The sequence below is a fragment of the Fomitopsis serialis genome (assembly GCF_022376445.1).
Source record: "Fomitopsis serialis strain Sig1Antser10 chromosome Unknown B0H18scaffold_13, whole genome shotgun sequence".
NCBI lineage: Eukaryota > Fungi > Basidiomycota > Agaricomycetes > Polyporales > Fomitopsidaceae > Fomitopsis > Fomitopsis serialis.
In genome coordinates this window covers 182,122-207,523 of record NW_025954973.1, presented here as the reverse complement: position 1 = coordinate 207,523, position 25,402 = coordinate 182,122, and the positions used below count along the sequence as shown (strand labels likewise).

At 54.4% G+C, this 25,402-nt stretch overlaps 8 protein-coding genes across 8 annotated transcripts; 2 read left to right on the top strand and 6 right to left on the bottom strand.

Annotated features, from left to right (window-relative positions):
- Window positions 1–2,811: 2,811 nt before the first annotated feature.
- Window positions 2,812–3,939, bottom strand: B0H18DRAFT_1116272 (uncharacterized protein; the record flags this gene model as incomplete). The annotated part of the gene is made up of 1 exon (XM_048033402.1): window positions 2,812–3,939. One exon carries the CDS (start codon window positions 3,937–3,939, stop codon window positions 2,812–2,814), a length of 1,128 nt encoding a protein of 375 aa, XP_047896698.1.
- A 2,039-nt stretch (window positions 3,940–5,978) lies between these two features.
- Window positions 5,979–6,251, bottom strand: B0H18DRAFT_826044 (uncharacterized protein; the record flags this gene model as incomplete). Its single annotated transcript, XM_048039349.1, has 1 exon — window positions 5,979–6,251. A coding segment is annotated over one exon (273 nt), but the record flags the coding sequence as incomplete, so codon positions are not given.
- A 654-nt stretch (window positions 6,252–6,905) lies between these two features.
- B0H18DRAFT_1116270 (uncharacterized protein) lies at window positions 6,906–7,850 on the bottom strand (the record flags this gene model as incomplete). Its single annotated transcript, XM_048033401.1, has 1 exon — window positions 6,906–7,850. One exon carries the CDS (start codon window positions 7,848–7,850, stop codon window positions 6,906–6,908), a length of 945 nt encoding a protein of 314 aa, XP_047896696.1.
- Window positions 7,851–8,636: 786 nt separating this feature from the next.
- On the bottom strand, window positions 8,637–9,849 carry B0H18DRAFT_872208 (UbiA prenyltransferase family; the record flags this gene model as incomplete). Its single annotated transcript, XM_048040211.1, has 7 exons — window positions 8,637–8,717; window positions 8,778–9,051; window positions 9,102–9,198; window positions 9,249–9,337; window positions 9,384–9,501; window positions 9,572–9,724; window positions 9,777–9,849. 7 exons carry the CDS (start codon window positions 9,847–9,849, stop codon window positions 8,637–8,639), a joined length of 885 nt encoding a protein of 294 aa, XP_047896695.1.
- Window positions 9,850–11,754: 1,905 nt separating this feature from the next.
- Window positions 11,755–15,685, bottom strand: B0H18DRAFT_838946 (uncharacterized protein; the record flags this gene model as incomplete). Its single annotated transcript, XM_048039473.1, has 13 exons — window positions 11,755–11,977; window positions 12,166–12,228; window positions 12,292–12,902; window positions 12,959–13,063; window positions 13,189–13,410; window positions 13,473–13,594; window positions 13,646–13,937; window positions 13,993–14,098; window positions 14,154–14,320; window positions 14,374–14,620; window positions 14,678–14,904; window positions 14,957–15,243; window positions 15,316–15,685. Coding segments are annotated over 13 exons (3,042 nt in total), but the record flags the coding sequence as incomplete, so codon positions are not given.
- A 1,207-nt stretch (window positions 15,686–16,892) lies between these two features.
- B0H18DRAFT_1102640 (uncharacterized protein) lies at window positions 16,893–19,110 on the top strand. Its single transcript, XM_048032558.1, has 12 exons — window positions 16,893–16,990; window positions 17,046–17,229; window positions 17,277–17,435; window positions 17,542–17,665; window positions 17,726–17,790; window positions 17,830–17,928; window positions 17,976–18,111; window positions 18,162–18,305; window positions 18,357–18,493; window positions 18,551–18,712; window positions 18,766–18,810; window positions 18,860–19,110. The coding sequence occupies exons 2-10, from the start codon at window positions 17,156–17,158 to the stop codon at window positions 18,699–18,701; spliced, it is 1,089 nt and encodes a 362-aa protein (XP_047896693.1). The 5' UTR covers window positions 16,893–16,990; window positions 17,046–17,155; the 3' UTR covers window positions 18,702–18,712; window positions 18,766–18,810; window positions 18,860–19,110.
- Window positions 19,111–20,692: 1,582 nt separating this feature from the next.
- Window positions 20,693–21,969, top strand: B0H18DRAFT_84739 (DUF431-domain-containing protein). The gene is made up of 6 exons (XM_048039569.1): window positions 20,693–20,796; window positions 20,860–20,924; window positions 20,976–21,504; window positions 21,558–21,583; window positions 21,636–21,687; window positions 21,738–21,969. Exons 1-6 carry the CDS (start codon window positions 20,775–20,777, stop codon window positions 21,824–21,826), a joined length of 783 nt encoding a protein of 260 aa, XP_047896692.1. The 5' UTR covers window positions 20,693–20,774; the 3' UTR covers window positions 21,827–21,969.
- A 35-nt stretch (window positions 21,970–22,004) lies between these two features.
- B0H18DRAFT_1140234 (Pkinase-domain-containing protein) lies at window positions 22,005–25,316 on the bottom strand (the record flags this gene model as incomplete). Its single annotated transcript, XM_048035633.1, has 11 exons — window positions 22,005–22,285; window positions 22,338–22,500; window positions 22,550–22,683; window positions 22,742–22,978; window positions 23,032–23,786; window positions 23,809–24,372; window positions 24,420–24,559; window positions 24,610–24,668; window positions 24,716–24,908; window positions 24,968–25,105; window positions 25,155–25,316. 11 exons carry the CDS (start codon window positions 25,314–25,316, stop codon window positions 22,113–22,115), a joined length of 2,718 nt encoding a protein of 905 aa, XP_047896691.1. The 3' UTR covers window positions 22,005–22,112.
- Between the last annotated feature and the right edge of the window lie 86 nt (window positions 25,317–25,402).

Genomic DNA, 25,402 nt, shown 5'->3' with positions numbered 1-25,402 from the left:
CCCAGATGTAGATCCAGCAATCAGACATCTTCATTTCGTATAGCTGTGCGCCGTCGAGGGACAGTAGCAAGACCATGTCGTTTTCCGTGATGCGACCATCCTGAGCTGCCCGGAGATAGTCCTCTCCATGCAGGATGTCATCCCGGATGGGGATATGATTGCCGTTCGCCTCAAGCTCCTCGATGATCTTCTTCGTACGTTCACGTCGATAGCGCATCGCGCTCGCACTTTCCTTGGAGCGCCAGAGTGCCTGAAGCTGGGGACCCACTGGGAGCGTCGAGAACTGTCGGTTCGGGACCTTCTCTTTTCCACCACTCTTCCGGAGCTTCTCCTGGTCGTAACGCGGTGTGTTGCAGTATGGGCAAGAGTCGAGGTCGGCAAAGGGCCCAGTGTATGCAGTACAGCTGTTGAGACACATGTCGGTGAGCAGCGGTACAACCCCAGTGAGCTCTGCGATCTTCTTTTCCACCTCGTATAGCGAGAGCATCTTCGGGAACTTGAAGTCCGAGTTAGGATACTCCCGGTTGTTCTCCTCGCGAAGTCCATCGTACGCCTCCTGGGGCAGGTTATGATATCGCAGGAACATCCGCAAGCTGTATAGGACGCTGTTGTCACTGATGTCCACCTCTTCCTCCGGTGGATGGCGCAAGCGGTGGACGGTGTCCTCATCGAGAGAGCCATTGTCAAGTGTTGCGGATTTGAGGCCGTCTATGAAGTCGAGCGCGTGACGGAGGTCGTCTATGTGGGCATGGAGTGTACTCGTCTCGTCGCTGTCTTCTTCACCCTCGCCGTCTTGTTCACGTTCATCACTCGGGTTGGGCTGGCTGGAGGGCGCAGAGTCGCTCGCCCGGTTTGGCTCAGCATGATCGGCTGCATGCGGAGCCGCTGGCGCGACGCGCGCAGAGTCGCTCGGGTTCGACTGGCTGCCAGACGGCGCAGAGGTGCGCGCGTCGCTCGGGTTCGACTGGCTGGACGGCGCAGAGTCGCTTGCCTGGTTCGTTTGAACTTGCTCAGTAGCATGCGAAGCTGCCAGCGCCACATGCGCATTGCTCGGGTTGGGCTCGCTGGACGGCACAGACTCGTCGCTCGCCTGGTTTCTCTCAGCGTGATCGACCGCATGCGGAGCCGCTGGCGCAGCGCGCGCAGAGTCGCTCGGGTTCGACTGGCTGCGAGACGGCGCAGAGGTGCGCGCGTCGCTCGGGTTCGCCTGGCTGGACGGCGCAGAGTCGCTCGCCTGGTTTGTTTCAGCCTGATCAGCAGCATACGAAGCCGCCGTGCGCGCCGCCTCGCCCACATTGCTCGAGTTGGACTCGCTGGATGGAAAAGACTCAGAGTTGCCCATCTGATTTCGAGATTGAGTGAGAAGTACCACAGAAGTTTTGAACACGTACCGATGATCGCTTTTTACTTCCTGACACACCGCCCTCGGAGTCCGAGTCAGAGCCAGACTCACTGTGCGCTCGCTTGCGTGGTATACTCGCGCTAGTAGACCCTCCTGGTTGGCCTTGAACCTCCTCCGCAAAAAACCTCAGGAATGGCGAAGGGGATTGCGGGCGGTATGGTATATGTCGCGTCCATGTTCGCTTCGCCACAGGTTTCCCGCCTCCACAGCGGACGGTACAGGTACAGAAATGGTCTTTAGGTCCGTCGTCTTCACGAAGTTCGCGTTCTTCGCGTTCATCATCGCTAGTAGACGGCATAATTTCGGGTGTTGTGCGGACAAAGGACCTGGCAGACACCGGCGCCGAGTGGGAAGAGGAATGGCTGGTGTATGTGATCACCTAGCAGCTGACGAAAGTCAACAGAGGCCGCCTCAGCTTGCTACAGAGAATATTGTGCTTGTGAACGTACCAGCAATCGCGTGCAAGTCCCGGATAGACTAGAGCAAGCCAGGATGTGTGTAGGACAGACTATATGCGCATTTAGTCACGGGACCGCGAACGCGCAAGCGCTTAACACACGAGAGAGCTTCGACTCGCGCGACTCTCGACGAAGTCGGCCACAGCTTAACGTGTTAGGCACCTTGTATGGGCTTAAGGTGCTTTAAGCCGACAAACGATAGCATTTAAGACGGCCTTAACATAGATTCAAGTAAGTAACCGACACAGATCGTTCTGAACGGATTCTCTGACAGGTCGCTGACAGGAGTCAGACGCAAACGGCTCCAAATCGCTGGAGAAATTGCAGGTTCTCACTGGGGTTGACAAGCGAGCCGGCCAGTTACGCGACGTCAATCTAGAAGTTATTAGGCTGGGAGCGGGTCGGAGTTGAGATCAGGGCGTTAGAGCGCTGCAGCGTTAATGAGCAATGTGCCAAAATGTGGTAGAGACTGTGGAAAACTAGGGAGCGGAGGGTGGGGTTTTCGAGAGACGAGCGAGGTACTAGCAGCCAGCGTGTAGTGACCGCGAGACAAAAGCAGTTCGGGCGCTCACTATCCCGCGCTCATAGACAACACTCTGTCGAAGCGCTCGTTCCTCGCGCTTCGCCAGACTTACGATCTATGAGCTTAGTTCCTCGCTACTGTTGGGGATTGGTTCAGTCGCAAACAGTGCATTACAACCGTATTAACAGCAACGTAAGTTAACAATACAGTCCTTGGTTAAATGAATGAATGGCCGCGAAATACGAGCAGAGTGTGGGTGACAGCCCGCGCCCGAAGGGCGCGGCTCTCCGACGCAAGTCCGTGTGAGTCCGTCCTGCCAATGTCCGAGTCAGCCGCGATTCCCGGGAACTAGGAGTTGAGACGACGCGTCGTGGGACTCGGGACACCCAAATGCTAGGCGTCACAACGGAATGGAGCTTACCTCGAGGTCACCTGACCGGTGGCATGGTATATCGTATGAAATCACCATGGGTGCTCGACTCGCGCTGAAGATATGGTGCGAGGATCTGCGCGTGTTTCCGGAGGTAGAGCTGGAATGCATCGCTCTGCCAGCGCCCCATTGTCTTTACGACGTCAAAGGGGGTTCCTCGGAGTAGGTACTCGAGTGTCCCTCCTATTCGCATGCCATGCCCTTGGAGCGGGTCAACTGCGGCTCGATTCGCTGCATCTCCTATGGCTTTGATGAACTGTGCCTTCGTCAAAGGTCGCAGCCTCTTTCGCCCTCGTCTGTCAGCATGCTGGTAGGTGAAGAGTGCGTTGTCGGAGCCCGGGTTGTTGATGCGGAAGTGTGCGAGCAACGCTGCCTCCGGGTCGGTCACACCATCTTGGCGTGCGAAGCTGATGTTCTCTCCGCTCGGCGCCGACTTTGTCGTAGGCAGGCGGATTGTCCAGACAGCAAGTCCTTGCCTGTCGGTCTCTTGTCTTGCATGCCGTCGTGCCACGTGATGCTGTGCAGTGAAGTCTTTGATGGATGGTACGGTGATCTCTCCGAGACGCGCGAGGCTGTAAAACCCCACCGTCGCGCACGCCCAGACGGCTGCTCCTAGTGGTGAATCTACATCCAGCTTTGGTTGGATCGCAGCTAGGAAATCCGTGGTCCATGGTAGGCGTTGCTTTCGCCGCGTAGACGGCGGTGTGAGTCGTAATGCTGCGCGCATCAGTGTCTCTAGTTCGTCTTTGTTGCGCTGCCAGGGTACACCGTGGAGGATGTGCCATGCCCGCACGCCGTACACATAGTTACGGATGGTGTCTCCGTTGTAAGCTCCCGCCAGAGATGCGATGAAATACTGGAGGGTGATGTCTCGTACCGGTGCGCGCTCCTGCTCGGCAAGCTCTCGGCGATCGCACATGACGTGGAAAGCCATTAACCCGGAGCCATATACCTCGAGTGTTGAATCTGCCCACGCATGCTCGAAGGTGTCTCGTATGAGCATGATGTCATGTTCTGTAAGACCTACGGGGAGGCTGGATGATGTGTTCGCATGCAGTGAGACCTCCGGCAGCCAACGTCGTAGCCGGTCCTTCGCCCGGCAGTCTGGTCGGAGCGCGGATGGCATGAGCTCTGGTGGGCGGGCACGATGTGTTGTTGTCTGCAGCGGTGCTCTCGGTATTGATCGTACTCGTGGGCTTTCATTCGTCCCAGTTCGGGACTGCCTGGAAGAACCACGACTCATCGTAGTGTCTGTCCCCTGTAAAGTCTGCACCCGAGCTCGGGCTGCTTGGAGTGTCACTACCCTGTCTTCTGGAGTATGCGTCTGCGTGCTCAGTGCATCCGGGGCCCTCGATGATTGCGTCAGTAAGGAAAGGTTGGACTGGGTCGGGGATCGGTATGGGTGGTAGGAGAAAAGTGGTTTCCGGGTAGGCGCCCCGAGACGGAGCGTCGGCGGGGTTGCTGGCACTGGGGATGTAGCTGATGAAGAATTCGTGTCTTGATTCTTCCGCCACCTCGTGAATGCGGCGGAAAACCGCGTTAACCTGTCGGTTGCGGCTGCGTCCGTTTCTCCATCCGTCAACGACCACATTGTTGTCCCCGAAGACTCGTGATCTGTCTGGGAGATCAGGCGACGATGTGAGGCAACGTACAAGGAGCTCAAACCCAATGGCCTCTGCCCAGGCGATGTCTCGTCCATCCTTTTTCCATCCGTCACGCAGGACCCATGCTCGCCAGTATTGGCCAATGACGATGGCAATTCCTGTTCCTGAGCTAGCATCCGAGAACGCTTCCAAGCGCTGGACAGGCTGTGGCCCGGGGATGGGTCTGGAGATGTCTGATCGCGCGAGTGTGGCGTCCCACCAGGCGAGATCAGCTTCAGTCCCTCGAGGTGGGGTACGTGGCATGAAAGGATTGGAATGGAATATCCCGAGCATCCCCTCGAGATTTGTGAGATAGCTGCGTCCCACTGGAACAACCAGGGAGGCGTGTAGCAATTTACCGTAGAGCTTCTGTACGTCCTCGAGCGAGTGTGTTCGCGAGGTGCCCCACGAAGCAATTGCCGCCCGGTATTTGTCCGCCTTGGCTCGGGGGACAGCGACTGTCTTCCGTTCGAGGTCCCATAGGAACCCTGTGAAGAGGAATGAGGTCGCGAAGGGCGAGTCCTTCTCCTTCTGCCATGGGATGCCCAGTTCTGTCGAGATGTCATCGATGTCTTGCATGCAGGACGAGTATCGCGCGTCCTCTTTAGAGCGAAGGGAATGGTCAGATAGATCGAGGATCGGGAATACGAGGTCTTCAACAAACTCGTCTGTTCGTCCGTCTGGCAGTGTATCACCTCCATACCAGATGCGACCCCGTTCCCGGTGCTCCCCGCCGTGGAACTGGACCTGCTTCTGCCATCTCCATCGATCAGCGTTGTATGCAGCCAGAGACCCAACCAGGATGCGAAAGAATACGTGGTCATCGACCCACTTCGTGATTGGCCCGAGTCCACGGGATCGCATGATGTCCGCTCCTGCATCAGCCATGCCGCCATACGTGCCGCCATTGGGAGCAGCCCCGAATGCGGCGTTGGTGTCGGCGAGGTAATCGTCACCTTCTGAGACCCGAACAACTGTTCCGGGCCACTGCGAGGGATGCAATGGGATCGTGCGGTATGCCTCTGCCACGTCGCGGACTGCTGCTTGCGAGCCTGGGGGTAATCGGTAGCACAGGAGGCTGAAGGCGGTGAACGTACCCCATGTGCACGGGAAGTCGTCGGCGCACAGTGAATGATTAATGGAGGTGTATTCGTAAGATAAGGAGCGTGGAAACGAGAAGTCTTGGACGAGGCGAAAGGCTCCGGGCTTGTGTGGCTTCGGGATGATGGACAAGGGGGAAGTTTGGAAGGGACCGATGATCGCTTCGAGGGCTCGTCTGGTGAAAGGGCCCAGCATGCGCCCTTTCTGTCGCTCAGTGTCGATGGCCCGTCGGAACTCGACTGCGTGGTGCTCGACCGACTTGCTGTTTGGAGGTGTATGTGTATGTACAATACGTGGGATGCCAATGTCGAAGCCGAAGCGCAAAGAATGTACGAGAGAAGGATATTTACTACGAAGTCCGGACGATGATAGGGCCCGTTCCCATGCGTCTGTGATGTACGGCGTGAGCGGCTCAAAACGTCTCTGCCAAAGGGCATGTGCTGGCTCCATGGTCGTAGAGTCCACAACCCGAACACTTGTGGACGTGTCGGGCGCTGGTGGTGGAGCAGCCAGAAGGGCGTTGCCAGTCGAGGCAGATCGTGGTTCCGTCGGTACTGACGATCTGTCCGGAGGAGTTCCTTCGGCATATCGCTTTCTTGCCTGACCATAGCGTGACGGAACGGCACTTGCCCACCTCGGTCCTGGGGTGGCGACCGAGGCAGACGGCGCAAGTCTCGCCGCCCGAGCGACCTGCGCCGTGGGGAAAAACCCCGGGCTTTGTGCGCTCGGACGCTTTCTCGCTGTCCTTGTACCCTCTCGCCGACGAATCCCTTGTCTGCCCGTAGCTTGTCGGGCCCGACTTCTTCTGGGATCGCTGGTTCTGCCCGTCGCCCTTGCTCCGCCGCTCCACCGGGGACTGCGATCGACGCGCTCGTGCTGCAGACGCCTGCGAGCGCGTGTCTCGGCCTCGCATGTTGTCTCGCATCTGCTCGTTGAGCCTCTCGAGCTATATGGGCGGAGGGATGGGCGCCGAATGGCAGTACAGGGGAGGGGGTAGGGATGACCACGCCGGTCAGGTTGCAGTCAGACCACGCCGGTCGACAGATTCGGAGACCACGCCGGTCCCGAGACAAAACGCGACCACGCCGGTCCGTAATTTGCACATACCGCGACCACGCCGGCCCGTATTGCATAGACGCATGCGACCACGCCGGTGCGCAAGGTCATCGACCACGCCGGTCGTAATTTCGTGACCACGCCGGTCAGAGGATTGTGCAACCACGCCGGTTTACGAGAATGATGTGTACGCCGCGTGGGAGTTGCCGTTTCAGGCCACGCGCGCGTGTAGTTGCATGTGAGATGCAGTAGGGGAAGGAGGAGGGGAGATGGAGATGGAGAATAACATTTGTTAGCGACTGCTGTCGACCGCGGCATGACGGATACGCACCGACTCGACTGCCTCCCTGTGCCTCTTACTTTCGACCGTCCTCCTGCACGAGTTGTAGAGATTGTGGTTGAACTTGGAGATGTTGAAGAGCGTGTCGTCCATGTCTTTCGCAAGGACTTTCCTGTGCCACTCGTGACGGACCGAGTCGACGTAGAGCATGAGCGCGGCCTGTCCAACTGCCTCCTGGTTGTCCACGTGGCCCACAATGGCTACGAGGAAATCTTGGTACTGGTCGATGTGCTCCCGCGGCCAGAGCGGGAGGGTCTCGAGCTCTGCCAGGAAACCCTGCCAGGTGAGTAAGAACTCCGCGAACGGTAGGTCTGCGTCTGCGCGGACTTTCTGCGCTCTGCCTGCGGCTGCGGGGACGAAGTTGTAAAGGTTCGAGCCCTCGCCTCTCATCATCAGCATCGCGTCGTCCGCGACCGTCTTCGAGTATGTCGACGCCTCTGACTTCGCTTTGGCCGTGAAGTAGTCTAACTCCACGTACCCTAGCTTGGCCAACTTGTCTCTTGCGTACTCCGAGATGCGGTCTCGTATCGTGTCTGGCGGCGGCTGGCTCGAGATTATCCGCGCGAGCTTGGGTTTCTTCTTGTCCATGGCGCGCCGCTCCTCTTCTCGGACCTGTTGCTCTGCAGCTAGATTCCGAGCAGCCTCTTCTTGCATGCGCTGGTGCTGTGCCTCGGCGGCGGCTATGTCGGCTTGTACCTGGGTTTGCCAGGCTTCCAACCTTTGGTTGTACTCGGCTTGCCAACCGTCTTTCAAAGCCTGGGTCGCGTCTTCCACTGTCATCCCTCGCTCGACGAGCATCTGCCTGAATGGGGCGTAAGCGGGGCCTGCGTAGTTCGGGCATACCTCGCCTGAAGGATCTGCGACTCGTGGTCGGTTTTCGTCTCCTTGATTATCCATGTGTGGGTACTAGGGTAGTCGCTTAGTGATAGATAGTATAGCTAGGCTGAGATCTAGGTTTTTCGAGAGACGAGCGAGGTACTAGCAGCCAGCGTGTAGTGACCGCGAGACAAAAGCAGTTCGGGCGCTCACTATCCCGCGCTCATAGACAACACTCTGTCGAAGCGCTCGTTCCTCGCGCTTCGCCAGACTTACGACCTCACCACACCTCGCACCACCATGTTTTTGCGTTGCATCGATTGTCCCTGCAGCAGCCGTCATGAGAGGCATGTCTTGCGACTCAGTAAACACGATCCGTGGACGCCTTGCAGGAGTACCGGCCAGTGCCGCAGACAATTGAACGTGTATCTGCCCCTACACCCAGGTCTACGACGTCTGTCGGACTCGTCCATTGTAGCTGACTGCAAGCAGTCGTGTAGGGAGGCATTATGCATTGTTACTACTCTCGATGTAAAACACATTAATACGGTGTCCGAGGAACGTGACCGCGTCGCTACTGCTCGGTACAGGTGCTCTAGTGCAGACGACCGTGAAGCCGCAAAACATGATGGTGCGGCAGAAGTGGATGAACCGACGTCAACTGTGGCGTGGCGCTTATTTGTCATCGTATGTCGCGCGCGTTCGTCTGCGCCTAATGTTCTGCAACTACTTAGCTGTCATACAAAGTGAGTAGGAAAGGACAAAATGAACGAGGAACGGAACTCGACGGCCCACATGAAAGATACGGATGTTCTCGGAAAACAAGGGTATATGATAATGTTGCATGCTCCACACTCGATCAAATAATTATGCCTTTCTATCTCGTAGTACCAATGGCATAGTCGCATAGCATCCAGCAAAAAGGAGAAGACCGAGTTGGCCATTTGCCTAGGAAACATGGACATATCAACTCTCGGGCTCTGAGCGCCAACATGATACGCTACTTACCTTGAAGATTCTGTGACAATCGGAGCTATCGTCCAGGTCGACGACAATAAGTTGCCAAGCCAGGTGGAATGCGGTACCTGCCACAGTGATGAAGAAGAGCGGCTTGATGATTGATGCCGCAGCCAATGCGAGGCATATAACGAAGCAAGCGGAGAAGCAAGCGAGGATGAGGCGGGTCCAATCTCCGAACAGGACTGCGGTAGACCGAACACCGGCTTTGATGTCGTCGCGACGATCTTGACAAGCGTAGATAGTGTCATAGTGGATGGTCCAGCTGTTCAACGGTGTAGCAGAGATCTCATATGGACAAATTATTTGCCTTACCAGACACCGCCTCCGAGTAGAACAGGTACGATATACCAGTTCATCTCGCCGAAATTTGACACCCATGAAACAGGTAAGCCCCACGTCATGGCGAATCCTACAAGCGCCATGTTAGTTCTTGCACAGATGAGCCTGCAATGTGCATACCGAGCCAGAGCTGAGGCCAATCAGTCCATCGCTTCATGAGAGGGTACAGGGGATCCAGAAAACAGAGGCAGAACAGCCCCCACTTGAAACTGTCAAGAGGGTTAGAGTGTTTCGGAACGGTGCGTGCATACTCACGCTGCGTCTCCGGCATACGAGAGAATGACGAGACACGCGATGAAATGGGCGGCGAGTAAAATGGCCGCACCGCCAAGCGATGCTTCTCCCGCGGCCAATGGGCGACCTTTCGTCCTACCTGCGAAGACATAAATGTACGGATGAGATTTGACAACCACGGACGATCAACTTGAAGACGTGGCACACACCAACTTTCCGGTCAATCTCAATGTCGCACATGTCGTTCCAGATACAGGCGGCACTATGTCGAAGTGTCGCACCAACAAAGTACGCAGCGAGCTGAATCGCAAGTGACCGGGGAGACAGCCGCAGAGCGTAAGCACTCATGATTAAACCCCAGGCTATGAAATAGAATCAGCATGCTCGTCCCTCCTTTGATAACGGGTTACTCACTGCAGGGCCAGAAGACGACATCTAACCCTGTGGGAAGTTGTGCTTGCGCGTTAATCTGTAATATGCTACCCATGTTGCACGCTTTGAGTTGGGCCGGCCAGCACCGTTAAGGGACATAACTTGAGAGGCCATATCTTCTATTCGCCAATTTGCAGGATCTTCAGGGCTGTGAAAGGCATCAGTGCTCATGTCTGGCAGCGAGCGCACTGTTGGTCATGACTCACATGTTACTTACAGGACTCAGAATCGGATTCGATGTTTATACCACAGACGAACCACACAAAAGATCTAGCACAATCAACGATCAACAGCGCTGCACATTCGACTGATGAACGAATTCGTACCCTTACCATACCAACTAGCAACGTGACGGTGTGCTTGAGTATATAGACATATAGACACCCGAGAGGCATCGCTTCTCTCAGAAGTCGCGCATTGCGAGCCTAGATAGCTTTGAACATGACATCGAGCATTATGGTACATCCGTGCACTCATTGCCGTAGCTTCCGCCCCTGGCGTACTGTTCATTTGGCCAAAGGTTACGCTAGCCTTGCATGATGACCATAGATGACCGGTCATCGTAGGTGCTGCACGCCGGGAACACGGCTCTGACTGATCGCTTCGAGCGCGGACGCCCAGAGGGGTGTGAAGGTTTGTTCGGAGTCACTAAGGATAGATGTTCAGCGCTGAGCTATCTGGTTTATGTCCACACGCACAGTTGTCGTTAACGCAGGGTTGGTGTGTGCAACTTCTTAGTCTCGAGATCGCATGTGAGGCCGACCAGGGTGGTACTCTCCGTAACCATCATCAGCAAAAGTGCATTCTGCTGATATGTGCAGACAGAGAAAGATCGACTCACCGCTGTATGATTTCGCAAGATAACTGCAGATAGCCACGCTTCATAGTGACGAACAGTTATCTTTCGATATCGTGCTGACGGTTGTTTGTCGTACATCCCTAAGACCGACTTGTAAAGATAATCGCAGATGGGTTAGCCGCTGAGAGCCGAACACCAGATATTTGCTTACCAGTAGTACCCGTGCTCCAATTAACTCCGTTGAAAGTTTCTGCGTGTAGAAATATACCATGGCGATCAAACAAAAGTGGATGCACGGTAGTAGAACCGGCAGAGGAACGAGGATAATTAACATCGCGTACGAGCTCGCACCAGACCAGCGTGAGAACTTCCGAGCGTATGAGCGCCGGACCGCCTGTCAAGCCGCGCATCCTCAGAAAGCGTCCCGTCGGGCTCGTTCCGTCTAGAATAAAGTACTGGGACCTAGTTAGTTGGAATGCCAGAATATAAAAACGGATTTAGGTGATTTTTGATTGTACCCCGGGGCCAAAGTGTCCGCAGGACACATGGGCCATTGTCACTGTCAGGCCTGGCTGTCGGAGGCGCCAAGTGTTCTGCGCATGTCGTCCGGACGAGCGTCCACCGCCTTGCGATTGACTGTATAAATCCATAGTAGTTAGGAGGGGTTATAGGTACTATGAAGCAGTGACTCACCGGACATTTCCCAAGCTGCCACCCTCGCAGATCACTGTGGCTACGGATGTGAGTGCGTTCAACACGAAGGACGAACCACGGGATCATGCCGTTCTAAATCCTAGCGGCGGAGATTCGAAATGGGTGGAAGTAATATCAGCAAGATAATTAGCACCAAAGCCTTAGAGGGACTGTCAGCGGCGGTGAACCATAAGCAGTCCGTGACTACGAGTCTTATGAACAGCCTGGCTGCGACGACTCGGAGTCAGATCGAGTCGGATCATGGCGGCGGAGGCTCTGCAATGCCCGGCAAGGTAAAGTCCAGCTTTCATCCGTCCAATGACTTGGACAAGTACTGCAGTTCTAATGCCTACAATATGCTGAAGGATTATCACCGTGAATCAGTACTACTACAGAGACACGACAACGGCTCAGACGCACCTAAGGTGATGCATAACCATCTTGATCAAAGTCGTCCTCCCATCCTTCCTCCTCATCCTCAGCATCAAGGTCTTCTTGAACGTCCTCGTCATCTTCCTTGCCACTGTCTGCGTCACTATCGCCTTCATTTCCAACCATGTCAGCATCTACTACCTCAAGCCTTTCGTCCCCGTCGCTAGCTTCATGATCGCCATCGTCACTAGACTCGGAGCTCCAATGATACCCAAAGTCTTCTTCGTCACTAGGGATCACCTGTCTGCTTGTCGGCTCTCTGGATCTGCCCGGGCCATGTCTTCCGCATGGGGTGCCATATCATGACCCATTGCCTTCTCCCAGAGGTCGTCCAGCAAGACGGTGTTCATTTCACCTTTTGGGTACCGAATGCTGATCGTCTGCTTGCACAGGGAGCGAAACTTCAAGATAGCCGCCAAGAGGGATCGCGCTGTGACCCGGCTAGACGGTAGGCCTTTGTGCCCGATTGCACCGCCAATGTAGCGCATCAGCATGTCACGATCAGCGAACCTGTAGAAGCTATAAGGTGAGTACTGTTCAAAGGAGCCCGGTACTATTGACCACAAGACGTACATGCCAACATAATAATAGACATAGTCCATGTCGCGCTCTTCTGGTTGGCGTGCTATGGATGGTGGAAGATACTCAGCCGTAAAATTGTATGCAAAGCACGGTAGGATATGGCATGCTCGGAGAACTTGCTTGGGGTCGAGGAAACCAAAGGCGTTCGGGGCGTCATGATTGATGAATCCGATGCGGTGAAGACGGCAGGTCTCGAAGCCACCGGGCGCTGTGGTATCGCGACCGAACCATCGAATCCAGAGCACGTCCATGCGTTGAGCAGACTTCGATTTCGACAGGAAGCCGCGATGCTTGACGTTAAGGTGGAAAATCCCAATAACTCGAGCATACCAGTATGGATGTCCATTTGCATTGTCGTCTTCGTCATCTTCATGTGGTGCCAGAAGCATGATGTCCGATCGGATACGAGGGTTGATCGTGTCCTGAGCTCGTCGCATGTCGTACGTGGTATAATTGATACGAAGGGCCTTGTGAAGGAAAATGCGGTCATGGACGAAGCTTACTGTGTCATGTTCATCTGGTCCAAAGCTATCTTCGTCGCCGTCATATTCACGGTTTGTCAGTCGTGAGAGAAGGTGGTCCTTGAGCATTGGTACGAAATTCTGTCCGAGGACATGGTCAGTATGGCAATCAGTGCTCGTGTACTTGAATCACTGACCGTAAACACAGGGTCATTATTACGCATGCCAGTGTTGACCCACTTGGAGATATTCTTGTAGTGCCGTTCGGAGCTTGACATATGATAACGTTCGTGTGGAGACGTCTGGAAAGGAGTGGGTCTTCCTGTGATACAGTAAGCGCAGCGCCATGCCTTGCGGCAGGCTGCGTCCCGGACCCGGAAGCCACGGTGTGTGTCAGTGTCCCGTTATGAGGGCGTTCTACGTGCACTTGTTTGCGCGGCTCAAGTTGGGCTTCGTGAGCGTGTTCGCGGGACTCAAGCTGGGCTTTGCGAGCTTCTTGTGCGACTTGTTCTGCATGCCACTCGCGATCTCTCTGGAGGATCTTCCTGAGATGATGTTCACGGCGTTGCCGTCGAGCTATTTGCCGGGCAGCGTTGTTCTTGTTTGTGCGAATATAGAACCGCTTCACCCGACGATGTTCCATTTCACCCTATCATATGGCAGATTATCATCTGCTGCATATATCACATCGGTGACACGTCGAGATCTTACCGTTTGTGTATTGACACCATCGAGTGGCCCAAACCAAGGGATGGCAGAAGCGTAGTGGCCTAACGAGTGCCACTTGAACGTTAGCAAGTTGAGCAATTTACGCTTGGCGCCGGTTTGTGGTGCTGGAGCTGGTGCGCCTCCGACAGAAGACTTCTGTGCACGCTTCTGTGTACCTTTCGACTTGGCTTTGACCCCTCTTTTTGCCATCATCGCTGCCTTACGGCGACCACGTGCGGCTTCCTCCCTAGGGAGCTCTCGAGTGTCGTATGCTTCACATGTCTTACTCAGAAACTTGCGCGTGATCTTCCCGAGTGCACGCGTTGCGGCATGCAACAGTGCCACTGTTTCGTCTGTATGTAGGCGAAGCTTCGCAAGTCCATGCCAGTATGCGAGTTGGAATAGCAGTGTCGCCACAAGCTCGTCATGCGGGGGAGGGAGGAGTCCATCGAATACGGGGATGATGCACTGGTATGCAAAGCTATTGAGCACATAGTATCCGAAATGACAATGTGTAGCTTACCTGAAGGATGTCCTCAAAATCACGCCCAGCCATCTGCTTCAGTCCGGATACGTTTCGTGAGAATCGACGGATCGTGCTACGACCAAAGGTGGGAACACGGCGAAAACTGCAATGACCACATATATTAGCACTGTGGCAATGATGTCAGAATATTGACGCACCGTTCATTTAGGATTTGAATGCGATCCTTCCCTTCGGCATATAAAATCCTTAACAGATGCACGAATATGGCCTTCCACACGCCAAGTTCGAACTCGTGGAGAATATCAGGAACAAAGAGGGAATAATGGTTGAATCCAGTGTCGGCCAGGCGCGTAGAGAAGGCACTCTGATCTATTGATTAGCCTGGCTTGCTAAATCAAGAACACACATTCAACGTACTCTTGTTGGGAGAATGGAGATCGGATCCATTACTTGACCAATTGCCTTGCTCGTCAAAGCATACCCTTGTTTGAATATCCACCGGCGCACTCGATCAATAATGGACCACAACTTTTTACAGTCGATGCGAATGTTCATGCGTAGCTGGAGATCTGCAGATGAGCCCATGTCGAGGATATCTGATTTGTTGATAAGACATCGCGGACATGGGCATTTTCCGAGGAAACGGAGGCATGCAAGTAACACTCTGCAGTAGGCGTCGTCGGTCAGTAATGTGAAATGGCGCAGCAACAGACGAACATACTTCTCTGGATAATCAGCGGAGTATGTAAAGAACCTTGGAAAGAAGCGACGCAGAACACCATCGCTACAGTGTATAAGCATGCCATTCCGATATGCATCCATGAAGCTGTCGTCCATGAAGAGACACCAGATCGCGTGCATGAGTTCCTTCTTGCAGAAACGGAGGACGTCTGCGGTCGCTGTGGTGCCATACGTCTTCTGATACCAGTCTTGTATGGAATCCGGAAGCTAATCTTCGTCAGCCCACGCACCGTTACATTCATATTTGCTAAGCACTCACTGATGGTAGGTATGCGAGATGGTGAGCTGCAAACGATGTTGGTCGTCCACGGATGTACTTCGATAACCATCCGAAGTACACATATACTGGCCAAAGGTGCGCTCCACCGAAGTTCGCGAGATGTGTCGAGTCCGACCAGACCATGAGTGGTGCCACTGCGTACTCAACTTCCGGGGCATCTCCAGGCTGGCGCGGCATCGTACGGATCCTAGCATCTTCTTCAAGCATTGCGTCGGTGTCGGTGAGATCAGAGAAGAGACGGATGTTTTCGTACTTGTTGTCCGAGTCTGGCGTGGAATCCGACGATGACTCGGTGTCACTGTCTCCTGAATCGGACTGAGACATCTCAACCTTCCGACGTCTCCAATACCGCCGGAATGGCAGCCAGTTGACACGCCGGGCGTCGGTGTTCTCTGTCGCCGAGCGAATGACCTCAGCCAGTTTCCGGAAGTACACGTTGGGTACATGAAAGGCAGGGGTCTCGGCTTCCGATGCGTGTTTCAAGCCCTCCTTAGGGACATGAATCTTGACGGACCCTTCATGCCATCCATCTTCACTTGAGAAGATGTTGCCCGGCTTGTCGAGACTGTCTAGGCGTTCGAATTCCCTTGCGACACGGAACTGACGCAGCTCCTCGCGATCGAAGTCGTGGGCAAGGAAGACCTCGTCTACGAGCCGCTGGACTTCCTTGTCTGACTTCACAACTGACCCGGTGTTCGCCCAGGCCATGAGGCGAAAGATGGTGGCATTGAGGAAGGGGTAGAACCAATCTTTGGCCTTCTCTGCACCACTTTGGACCTTCTGCACGATGCTTGGGCCAAAGCCTTGCAAGACGGAAGCACCGTCACGACTGCGGTCCAAGGGACGGAGCGTAGGGGCATCACTGAGCTCATCGAGAGTGGCTGACTCCTGGGGCTCTGTAGAAGGGCGAGTACTGTAGCAACGGAATGAACCGAAGTCATCCGGTTCAGTTTGGAAGTACGAGACTGGGCGGATAGGGGGTTCAGACTCTCCGATGGCGATGTCATGGTTCAATGTCGGGTCAGTCGCATTATTGGGAGCTTCAGCAGATGTGGAATCATCGTCGTCAAGGACAAGGTGGGTTGGTATGTGCGCCGGAAGGCCAACACTTGTGGAAGGAAGGTAGTCATCGAGGCGTCGCGGCGCTCTGTGTTTGCGCCCAGCACGGCTGCGAGACTCTGGAGGGATAACAGATGCATTGGGTGCCGTAGAGAGAGTAGTATTACTCGTTCTGGATCCAGATGAATTGCCCAGCTCGGTACTCTGAATGACGGGCAGCTAGCATCCAAGTTATCAGTTCATGGCAAAGTTGAGCAAGGTCTGTTCTGCGCACCTCATCCCGTGGCATTTCCCTATCACTATGCACCAACACCTCCTCATCAACTCTAGCCTTTTTCCTTGCCTTGACCGTAACATCGGGAGCTCGGACGCGCTTCTGCAGGGAAGTTGTTGTGAAGATCGTGTTCTTCTCGCATGATCTTTCGTGCTTTTTGAGGGCACGCGAGTCGTCGAAAGTCGCTTTGCAGCCAAGGCATTTGTTCAGCAAAGACGCCATGAGGGAGAGACAAAGCAGCAGGATGAGAAACACACGATGCCGTCGCATCGCGGAGCACACAAGATGGAGAGTCTCAGCGACTTTGCGACTTGAAGATGCAAGGCTCAGCCACTGACGCGAGACACGGCGGTCACGTGTTCCAGACACTCGCGTTCTCCGACGCGTCACTTGCTCCTCGTCACTTATTGCAACTTGACTTCGTACTACGATGTCACCACGCTCCTCTGCTACCAAACCCGCCTCTGGCGCAGTCGTCTCTCAGTCCAAACACAAGGAGAAAACCACTCACCAATCTCACGGTGACGAGTTGGGTAAGAAACGCAAGAAGAAGGCACCACCCCCTGTCGAATCAAGTGCAGAAGAGGACGAAGAAGAGGAAGAGGAAGAGGAAGAGGAAGAGGAAGTTGAGCCACCACCACCGCCACCGAAGAAGAGGAAGAGACTACGACGCCGAGATGGTTTGCAACTCGTAGCACCGCATATAGTAGGCCGCTGACGACTTGGGTGTTGCAGATGCCGAGCAAGAGCCGGAGGGAGACGTACAACCACTGCCGCCGCCACCACCAGAAGTTGAAGAAGTACAAGACAATGAAGCCGAGGCTGAAGATCTGGACGCCGACGCGATGGATGCCGAGGAGTTTAGGCAATTCGTGCTCGAGGTTGGCTTGAGCATGGGAACCGCGCGCACGCCTCTCATGTCAGCATTTTCTCTCTCTCTCTCTTCCCATCTCATCTGCTCCTCAGTAAGCCCTTCTGGGATGCTGCGCGCTTTATTCCACGTGGGATGGGGCCTCTGGAGAACGCAAAGCACACAATCCGCCTCGGTATGCATCTCCGAAACAACCCTACACTCAATCTCGACGACGACGGACCACCAATCAAGGACGAAATGCTCGAAGGATTGTGCGTATATGCGCATATATGCAACAGAGTGCATATATGCGACACAGAGCGCATATATGCTCTCCGTGTTGCCTCTACGAGGTTTACTACTTACCCATTAGTACAGCGAGAAGGAGGACCTACGATACACGTTACACATGTTCAATAAGCTGCTTCACTACTGTCCCGTGCTCAAGAAAGTCCTGCCGAACATCAAGAATAAAGCTGACTTTGACACTATCGCGCACTTTGTAACTCCCTTGTGTTGTGCTGAAGATCTCGCACTACTAACATTGGTTCATCTGTTATAGATAGACAAGGCTCAGCGACAGGCTCGCACAGACGACATCTCACGCCTCAAAGACAGGGTCTTGAAGTACGTATACGAGGCCGACGGACTTACCATTCCCGACAGTGCCCTCGCGAAGCCTCAGCGTGGGTGGCACTGTCATGCCGCAGCACGAATGCTGTGTCCGCGGAATCAACGCGATGAGTTCGACGAAGATCGCGAAAAGTAAGTTTGAGTGGCACACAAAATTAAGGCTCATAATTCGTCTACAGGTTTTGCCAGTCCGTTCGGGCCATAAATGGGCGACACATCGACCATGAAGACTGGCCATCACTCTTGTATTGTGAAACCGAGTACAATCCAGAAGCCCTTGATTGGGGTCTGCTCAAGTCGCCATTCCTATTGAAGGTTAGTCGTCTTACCTCATCTTTAAATGATGCTTACTGATTGCATTCAAGTGCTGGAAGACCACGTTCCTAGGGCCGAGTAGTGTGACGACAACAGTGCCAGGACAAGTGAAGAAGGGCGGTCGGCAGACAGTCGCGAAGATGTATGGAGTCACGAAGGTCGATGAATACAGCATCCTGTATGTTGCTCTCATTGTAAGTCCGAGCTTTCACACGCCGGGTAGTGCCTGTCTCTGATTCCTGCAGGCGCGTTTTCTATTGTCTTCGGTCCTCGAGTGGCACGCCGATGACGGTCCTTTCTCCGGGATGGGATTCTTCAAAAATGCACTATCACTCTTTGAAGACGACGAGTGGCGCAATGATACGCTCGCATGGTGGAACGCGTCAGTCGATTGCCAGTTCACTCTGGCAGACTACTAGTGGCTCACGACGTATGATAGCCAAGTATTTGGCACCAAGATGCCTGGCGGCGGCACTACCAATACCATCGTTCGCACGGGGCCTTCGTCTGTGGCTCAGCTCAAGCAACAGCGGGCTGCGCGTCGTCTTCAAGCACGCCAGCGTCGTGGCTCTGCGGCTGGCGAGAACTAAACTACGCAACCGTTAAGTAGCTCGTGCGATCTTCTGGACTACATCGCTGACGCCTTCACATTAGTCAGCCGACTTGGCCCTCAACGTTCAACTCCAGCGCGGTCTTAAAGTGAGTCCTTCCGTAAAAATAACTCGGACCTGTCTAACTGACAATGTAGTGCAGTACACATCCATTTCCCTTTGATTCCTCGTGCCAGTTTTTTCCTTTCGATCTCGCTCGTCTGCTCTCGCTCCTCCGCTCTCACTCGGGTTGCCAGCTCGCCGTCACGGTCATTGAAGGCCAAGTGCCAGTCACGTTTTCTACGACTAAACCCATCATGCAGATTTCCCCTTCCCTTTCGTTCCTACTGTTGCTTGGACGGTCGTTCACGAGCTCGTCTCGGGTCCTTTTGTGACTATTATTCCGATGTATTTGTAAGGCTGATGATCAAATAGTGATGATTGTTCATGGTGCTCGAGCGGTCGAATGCCGTATCTTTGAACAAATGAACTAGGCAGACAGTCGACAGATCGGCGAAGCATTGCTACGATCTCCGTGTTGTAGGGCAAGCAACAAGCAATGATAATAGCTAAGTCATGCTGATGCTGACGAATTGCTGACCTTTGCTGACCATTGTCATACATCCCCATATCATTTCTCTGTAGCTGCAGGTGTGGGGTCGAATTCATGCTATATTGCAGTCGGAAGGCAGGACATCAAAAGACAATCGACTACAATAGAAAACAAGTCCGAGAATATTGGCTTGTCAGAGAGGTAGGTGTCGAATGGTGTGATATAGATGATAATCACTGACTATCGCAGATCATTGTTCTGCGCTTTTGGCGATGATGCGTCACGACCGAATGTTGACTAGCGCATATCTGTTAGTAGCGATTTCGGTAGCGAGCGAAGTGCTTCGACGACGCAAACATACCGCGAAGTGAATTTCGACTACATCTGCAATCATTCGATGGTCTGAGGCTGCGGCTTCTGCGCCAGATCGATTTGTGTTCCTTCCCTAGATCATGTTTCACGCCGGGCAGAAAGCCTCTCGCTCTACTGACCCGACGCACGATGGGATCATCAACAAGACCTCGAATTCGGGAGAAAGCTGACCGAGATCGAAAACTGGTCAGCGGCCGCAGGCCATGCGATACGTGATGTATTCGAAGACGTTTCGACTAGGTCCCCGCGCGGACCTTACTTCACGGTGGCATTGAGCACACCCATTCTCCGCAACGGGCGATGCATGCCCCACTCAAACTTGCGTTCCTGTCGCGGACAAACTGTATAACAGCGCTCTCGGGTCTTTTTCAATTCGGAGGCCGATGTCATACTCGAACCTGCTCTCAGTGATCAGTAAAAGCAAAACGCACAGAAACGAGCTTACCAAACGAGCTTGATCCACCGTTGTCCAGTGTCGAAGACCAGGCTCTGAGCTTTGATGTTGTGTGCGAGGCGTGGCGCGATGGTACGGATTCTTGACAGTGTTTGTGTATTCTTGCTATGGAATATCCTTGCTATGAAAGACAGTGGTAGAGCGCGCGCTGTTTGATTAATCCATCTTACACAGTCGCGGAACAAGTGGTGATTCCCTCAGGAATCTACAAACAGTGACAGGTAGTAGTCCCTCATATCACGACCCCAATGATGAGGCCCGACGGCGGTACCGTGGGCAGCTATAGCGGCTAGCTACCTGTGAAGTTGTAAGCGCAGTTGTCGCACCAGAATTTTCAGCGCAGCTTGAAGAGAGCTACGAGTAGGTAAACTTCACCTTCGAAGTTCGCGCATACATGATCCTTCTGGTCAAGAAATTTAAGGCCACGAATTTTCATCCGTTCTACTTATAATTACATTGTGACGTCGCGGTGACCTGACGGTGACTGGAACATCGTCGTCTCGGGCATGGGAGGAGGCAATGCGTGGCGTTGCGTGGGCGCGAGCTTCCTCAAGTAAGCGCCGAAGTGCGCGTGAGCGCTTGATCATGACGTTCACGACTCGTTCCAAAACAGGACTGTACACATAAACATCTTGACCGTTCCAGTCAGAGACCCGTCTGCGAAGCTTTAAACGTTGACGACTAATCAGCCGGCATGGTGCTTAGATATGCTATCGGTGAGAGACAGTTATATCTACCGTCACAGGGTCACGACTCACCAAGTACTATGTTGCTTGCAGAGCACATGGAGGAGGACGAGGAGACATCCAAAGCCATACCAAAGTGGGTAGAATTGGAATACATGGTTCTCACAATCATCTACAGTCCGTCAGACACGCGGCTTACATCCCTTCAGCATATGCGATCACTGGCAGGGCCCGACGCGCATGTGCATTTTACGCACTTGTCCCGATCTTCTTGTCAAACACTCACTGCCCTGTTTTCTGTGCATGCCGGCGATGAACGGGAAGCGGCTGGGGCCACTGCGCACTCAGAACCTATTCTGGACCTGATGCGACGCCTTTCCATACCAACGGAAAGAGTGTGCCTACTGGACCCGAAAGCAGAGAAAGAAATCTCTCCCGAAGACGGAGACGGTCGGTTCGAGTGCTTTCTTTTCGGCGTACGTACGATTGACCGACAACCTGTCTGTGCCTCTGGGTATTGTGAACCGCGCTCATGTGCTGTATACAGGGGATACTCGGTAAGCACGCAGAAGGCAGCGGTGGAACAGCAATTCAATGCTCTGCCGATAGGTGACGATCCGCCGCGCGATCGAACGTCTGAACTTCGAGTCTTGGGCTTTCCTACGCGACGCCTTGGACCTATTCAAATGACGACTGATACGGCTCTCGGAGTCACAAAACTAGTCGTGCAGGATAAAAGTAAGGTCCAGATCCTAGCGGAATGTGTGAGGATGTACTCATCGCTTCCGTAGTTCCGCTGTCTGCAATCCCTTACATCGTAAGTGATGCTCAATTTTCCTGCTTGTCCTTTCTGATAACGGGCTCAACAGGACCACCCAACCATTACATTTAACCCGAAAGAAAGTGTCGAAATGCCGTTCAGTGCGTTTACGGGTTTACGTGTGACGCCATCGTCTGATGCCTCTCGCTAGGGTACATCGCCCAAAACAGCGAGCCAAGACTCCCGCCAGGGATGCGCGAGCATCTCCACGAAGATCTTAACAAAAGCTTCGATTTCTGAGCGCACGGGGTGCTACACGAGAAGCTGTACGAGAAGCACAGCGAAAGGATGCATGAGAGCACATAGATGATGTATAAGTACTGTACAGTGTATGCAGAGCGAATGAGCGCGTGCGGGTCCATGGTATGTATGAGACAACTAAAGACAAACAGAACAGAACATGGCAGAGATGGCGTGTCGAGTAATTGACAACCACCACGCCGACCAATAGTTAGCAGTAACGTACACCCAGCAGAGATATCTATACAAGGAATGACTTGAAAAAGTACCAGGCATGATGAAGGGGCTACCGCGGCGACGTCAGAATTTGTTGATCTAGGACGGGTACCTCCCATGGAGGCGGCTCCCGAGGTACGTCGGAGAGATTCACGTCCGCATTGGCATCGCGGAGCCGGTCGTGCTCGTTCATGCCCATCCGGACACGACACCGGACGAGGCGCAGCTTCGTCCGCTTGATCCCTGCGTAATACTTGTCAGAGCGAAGTCGGACGAACGCCTGCCGCGGACTTACACGTCGAGATTGTCTCACGGTCCTCTTCGATGTATGGGTTGTCCTTCTGCAGGAGATCGTCCTGCAGCGCGTACAGACACCAGAGCGCCTCTTCATATAGCTTCTCGCACTCGTCGTGAGACGACATCTCGTTGGTGAGCTCCTTCCGAGCGGCTATCTTGCTCTGAGAAAGATATGAGTAGCGCATCTACGTTACGGATTGCTGAACTCACAAGGCTGAGAGCACGGTCGTAGATGAGTTGGTCCAGGAACGTGGGCGGCCCCGTGTACTGAGCTGGCAACCACGTCTTCACCAAGGCAGCACGGTCGTGGCACTTGTTGAAGTGGTCCTCGAAGTAGGTCAACGCTGCCACGAGATACAATAAGCATCCTTAACGTGCGACAATTTCTGACGATCGACTTACCTTCATCAAAGCCCTCGCTGACTTCGCTTTCTCCATCCGGATCCCGCATCTGCAAGTGCTCGTAGTAATTGCACAGCTTGTTCACGCCGTTCTGCGAGAACGACATGAGGAGCATGTACAGCGCAACGCCGGTCATCGCGTTGTATTCCGCCTGGATATCCGCGTTCTTCCGCTTCACAGCGTGTCGCTCCGGCTCGCCCTCCCGGCGTATGAACTTCGTCGGGTCCGGCAAGGGCTCTAGCAGGAAGTCAGGCTCCACACAGGTCAGGCAAGGGTGCACGCGCACGTACTCTGCGGGATAGCCTTGACATACTCGTACATCTCGTCCGCCCAATGCGTCAGCACCTCGGTCTTCTGCGCGAGCTGCTCAAGCGAGGCCAGGAGCTCATCCTCCATCGGATCCCGCGTGCCGTTGACTTGCAGCCCCAGGCCCTGCCTCCGACCGGACAGGATGGTCTGCCGCCGAGGCGACGACGGCGACGGGCTGAACTCCTTGTAGTACGCCGTCCGCGGACCGGACGAGCCAAACAGCTTCTTGGTGGCGATGTTCAACGCGCGCGTCAGCGCGTTGGACGCTGCGCGCGAGCCTGCGCTAGAGGGCGAGGAGGAAAGCGCGGGCGCGTTGGGATTCGGTGGTGGAGGGAATGTGGTGTTGGCGTTGGTGGGGGAGGGCGTTCCAAAGTCCGGGTAGGCCGACCGTGTCCTGGCGTCGGGAAGGGGCATGGGCATGGGCAACGCACGTCTGTCGTGCAACGGCCGTCGTCGGGCAGTGCTGATCTCTGCAAACAAAGCATCCGTGATGGGCAGCGCCTTCGAACGAACAAGTCTCGTCGACTTACCATCTACAGCACGGTTGATCTCTACGGCTCGCTTGTCACCCACAAGAACGTACTCGCGTCGAAGGAGGCCGTCCTCTTCAGTCTCTCCGGGTATGTCGGACGACTCTCCGGATGCCGGCTTAGGCAGAGGGGAAGGTTCGTGTTGTGGCGACCTCGCTGGTGATCTCGACACTTCGGCAATGCCATTTCCGGTGCCAGTAGGACTACTAATGAAACGTCGATACAAACACCCGTAAAATTGTCACGCTAGCATACCTGCTTCCAGATGGCACATCCTGTGATCCTCCGCTCACAATTTCCCGTCTTCTGAAGTTGAACTTGCTGGGAGGTATCATCGCTTTGGGGTCAAGCACCTCCGGCGGGATGACCTTGTGATGCGCTGGTGTGATAGGCTTGCCATCCGGGCCGTACTCGACACCACCATCATCGGCCAACTCAGGCGTCGGACGCGGGAACTTGGACTTTGCCATGGCAGTACTCCCAAAGAAGTCCTCGAAGCTGCTCCTCTCCGCAGGGACGCGCTTCAGGAGACTACGGATGAGTATCTTGACGTCACTGGGCACTGACTTGAGCTCGTCGCCTGCAGCCTGCGTACGCGCCTGGGCCTGCGGGTCCTCATCGGGGAACTTGATTCCCTTCGAGGTGTCGATCTTCTTGAGAAGCTCGATGTGGTTCGACGCGCGGAATGGTGGCTTCCCGACTGCCATCTCGTACAGCACGGCACCCACGGACCAAAGATCTGCTTTCGCATCGTACTTCTCGTATCGGAGAATCTCCGGGGCCATGTAAAGTCTAGCAACTGTTAGTCGAGATAGCGTGGCACATGCGCGCAGACGTACGGTGATCCGCACAGCGTCTCCGCCATCATAGCCTGAGGTAACGACCGCGCGAAGCCAAAGTCAGCAACCTTGAGGACAGGCACGCCGAGCGGATGGCCCCTTGCGTGGTCCTCGGGCGATGCGGGATTCAGTAACAGATTCTGCGGCACGTCAGGGTACGGAACCTCTAGCGATTCTGGCTCTCACTAACCTGCGGCTTGATATCCCGATGGATGAGGTTCCGCTGTCGCAGGAACTTCAGAGCGCGAGCTTTACGGGTGTTAAGAAGGCCCAGCAGCGATGACCAGGGTGCTTACCAAGCTGACGCAGGAAACTACGGACGACTATTTCGTCAAGACCTCCTGTTCTCGGATGGGGGTAATACGTCGGAGCTGCGCCAGGAGAACGTACGTATTCGAGACCCTCCACCCTGCCTCGTTTCTTGATGTAATTCGAGAGGTCACCGCCGGCGCAGAACTCAATGATGAGATATATGTTCCTCTCTGCACGCTTGAGTCAGAAGCGTTAGGGTTGATCGTTCACATGCAGCAGGATATACAGCGGCTTACAACGATATCCAGCAATCTTGTGATATGCCGATGCGACAACGCCTTGAGGATTTCTATCTCGCCTTGCAGATTATCGAAGAGCTTGGGGCTAAGGCCTGCCCTACTGACGGTCTTGATCGCTACTTGTCGGTGTGTTTGCTGGATCATTCGTTAGTCAGGACATGACTGAGACCTAACCATTGCGCACCTCATGATACCCTCGGTACACCGTCGCGAAGCTGCCCTTCCCAAGGTCGCTCACGATGACATACGGCTTGACCTCCTCGTCCTCAATGCGCTTGAAGGTGGATTTGTCCGAGCCGCCGCTCGACGTTTGCTTAACCGCTGCAGGAGCAGGGGCCGGGGCCATGAGATATGGTCGGAAGATATGCGTCGTTCAGGTTATTTCGTTGGGCTGATACTGAACTTGGTATGGTAGTACAAGTACAAGAGTAG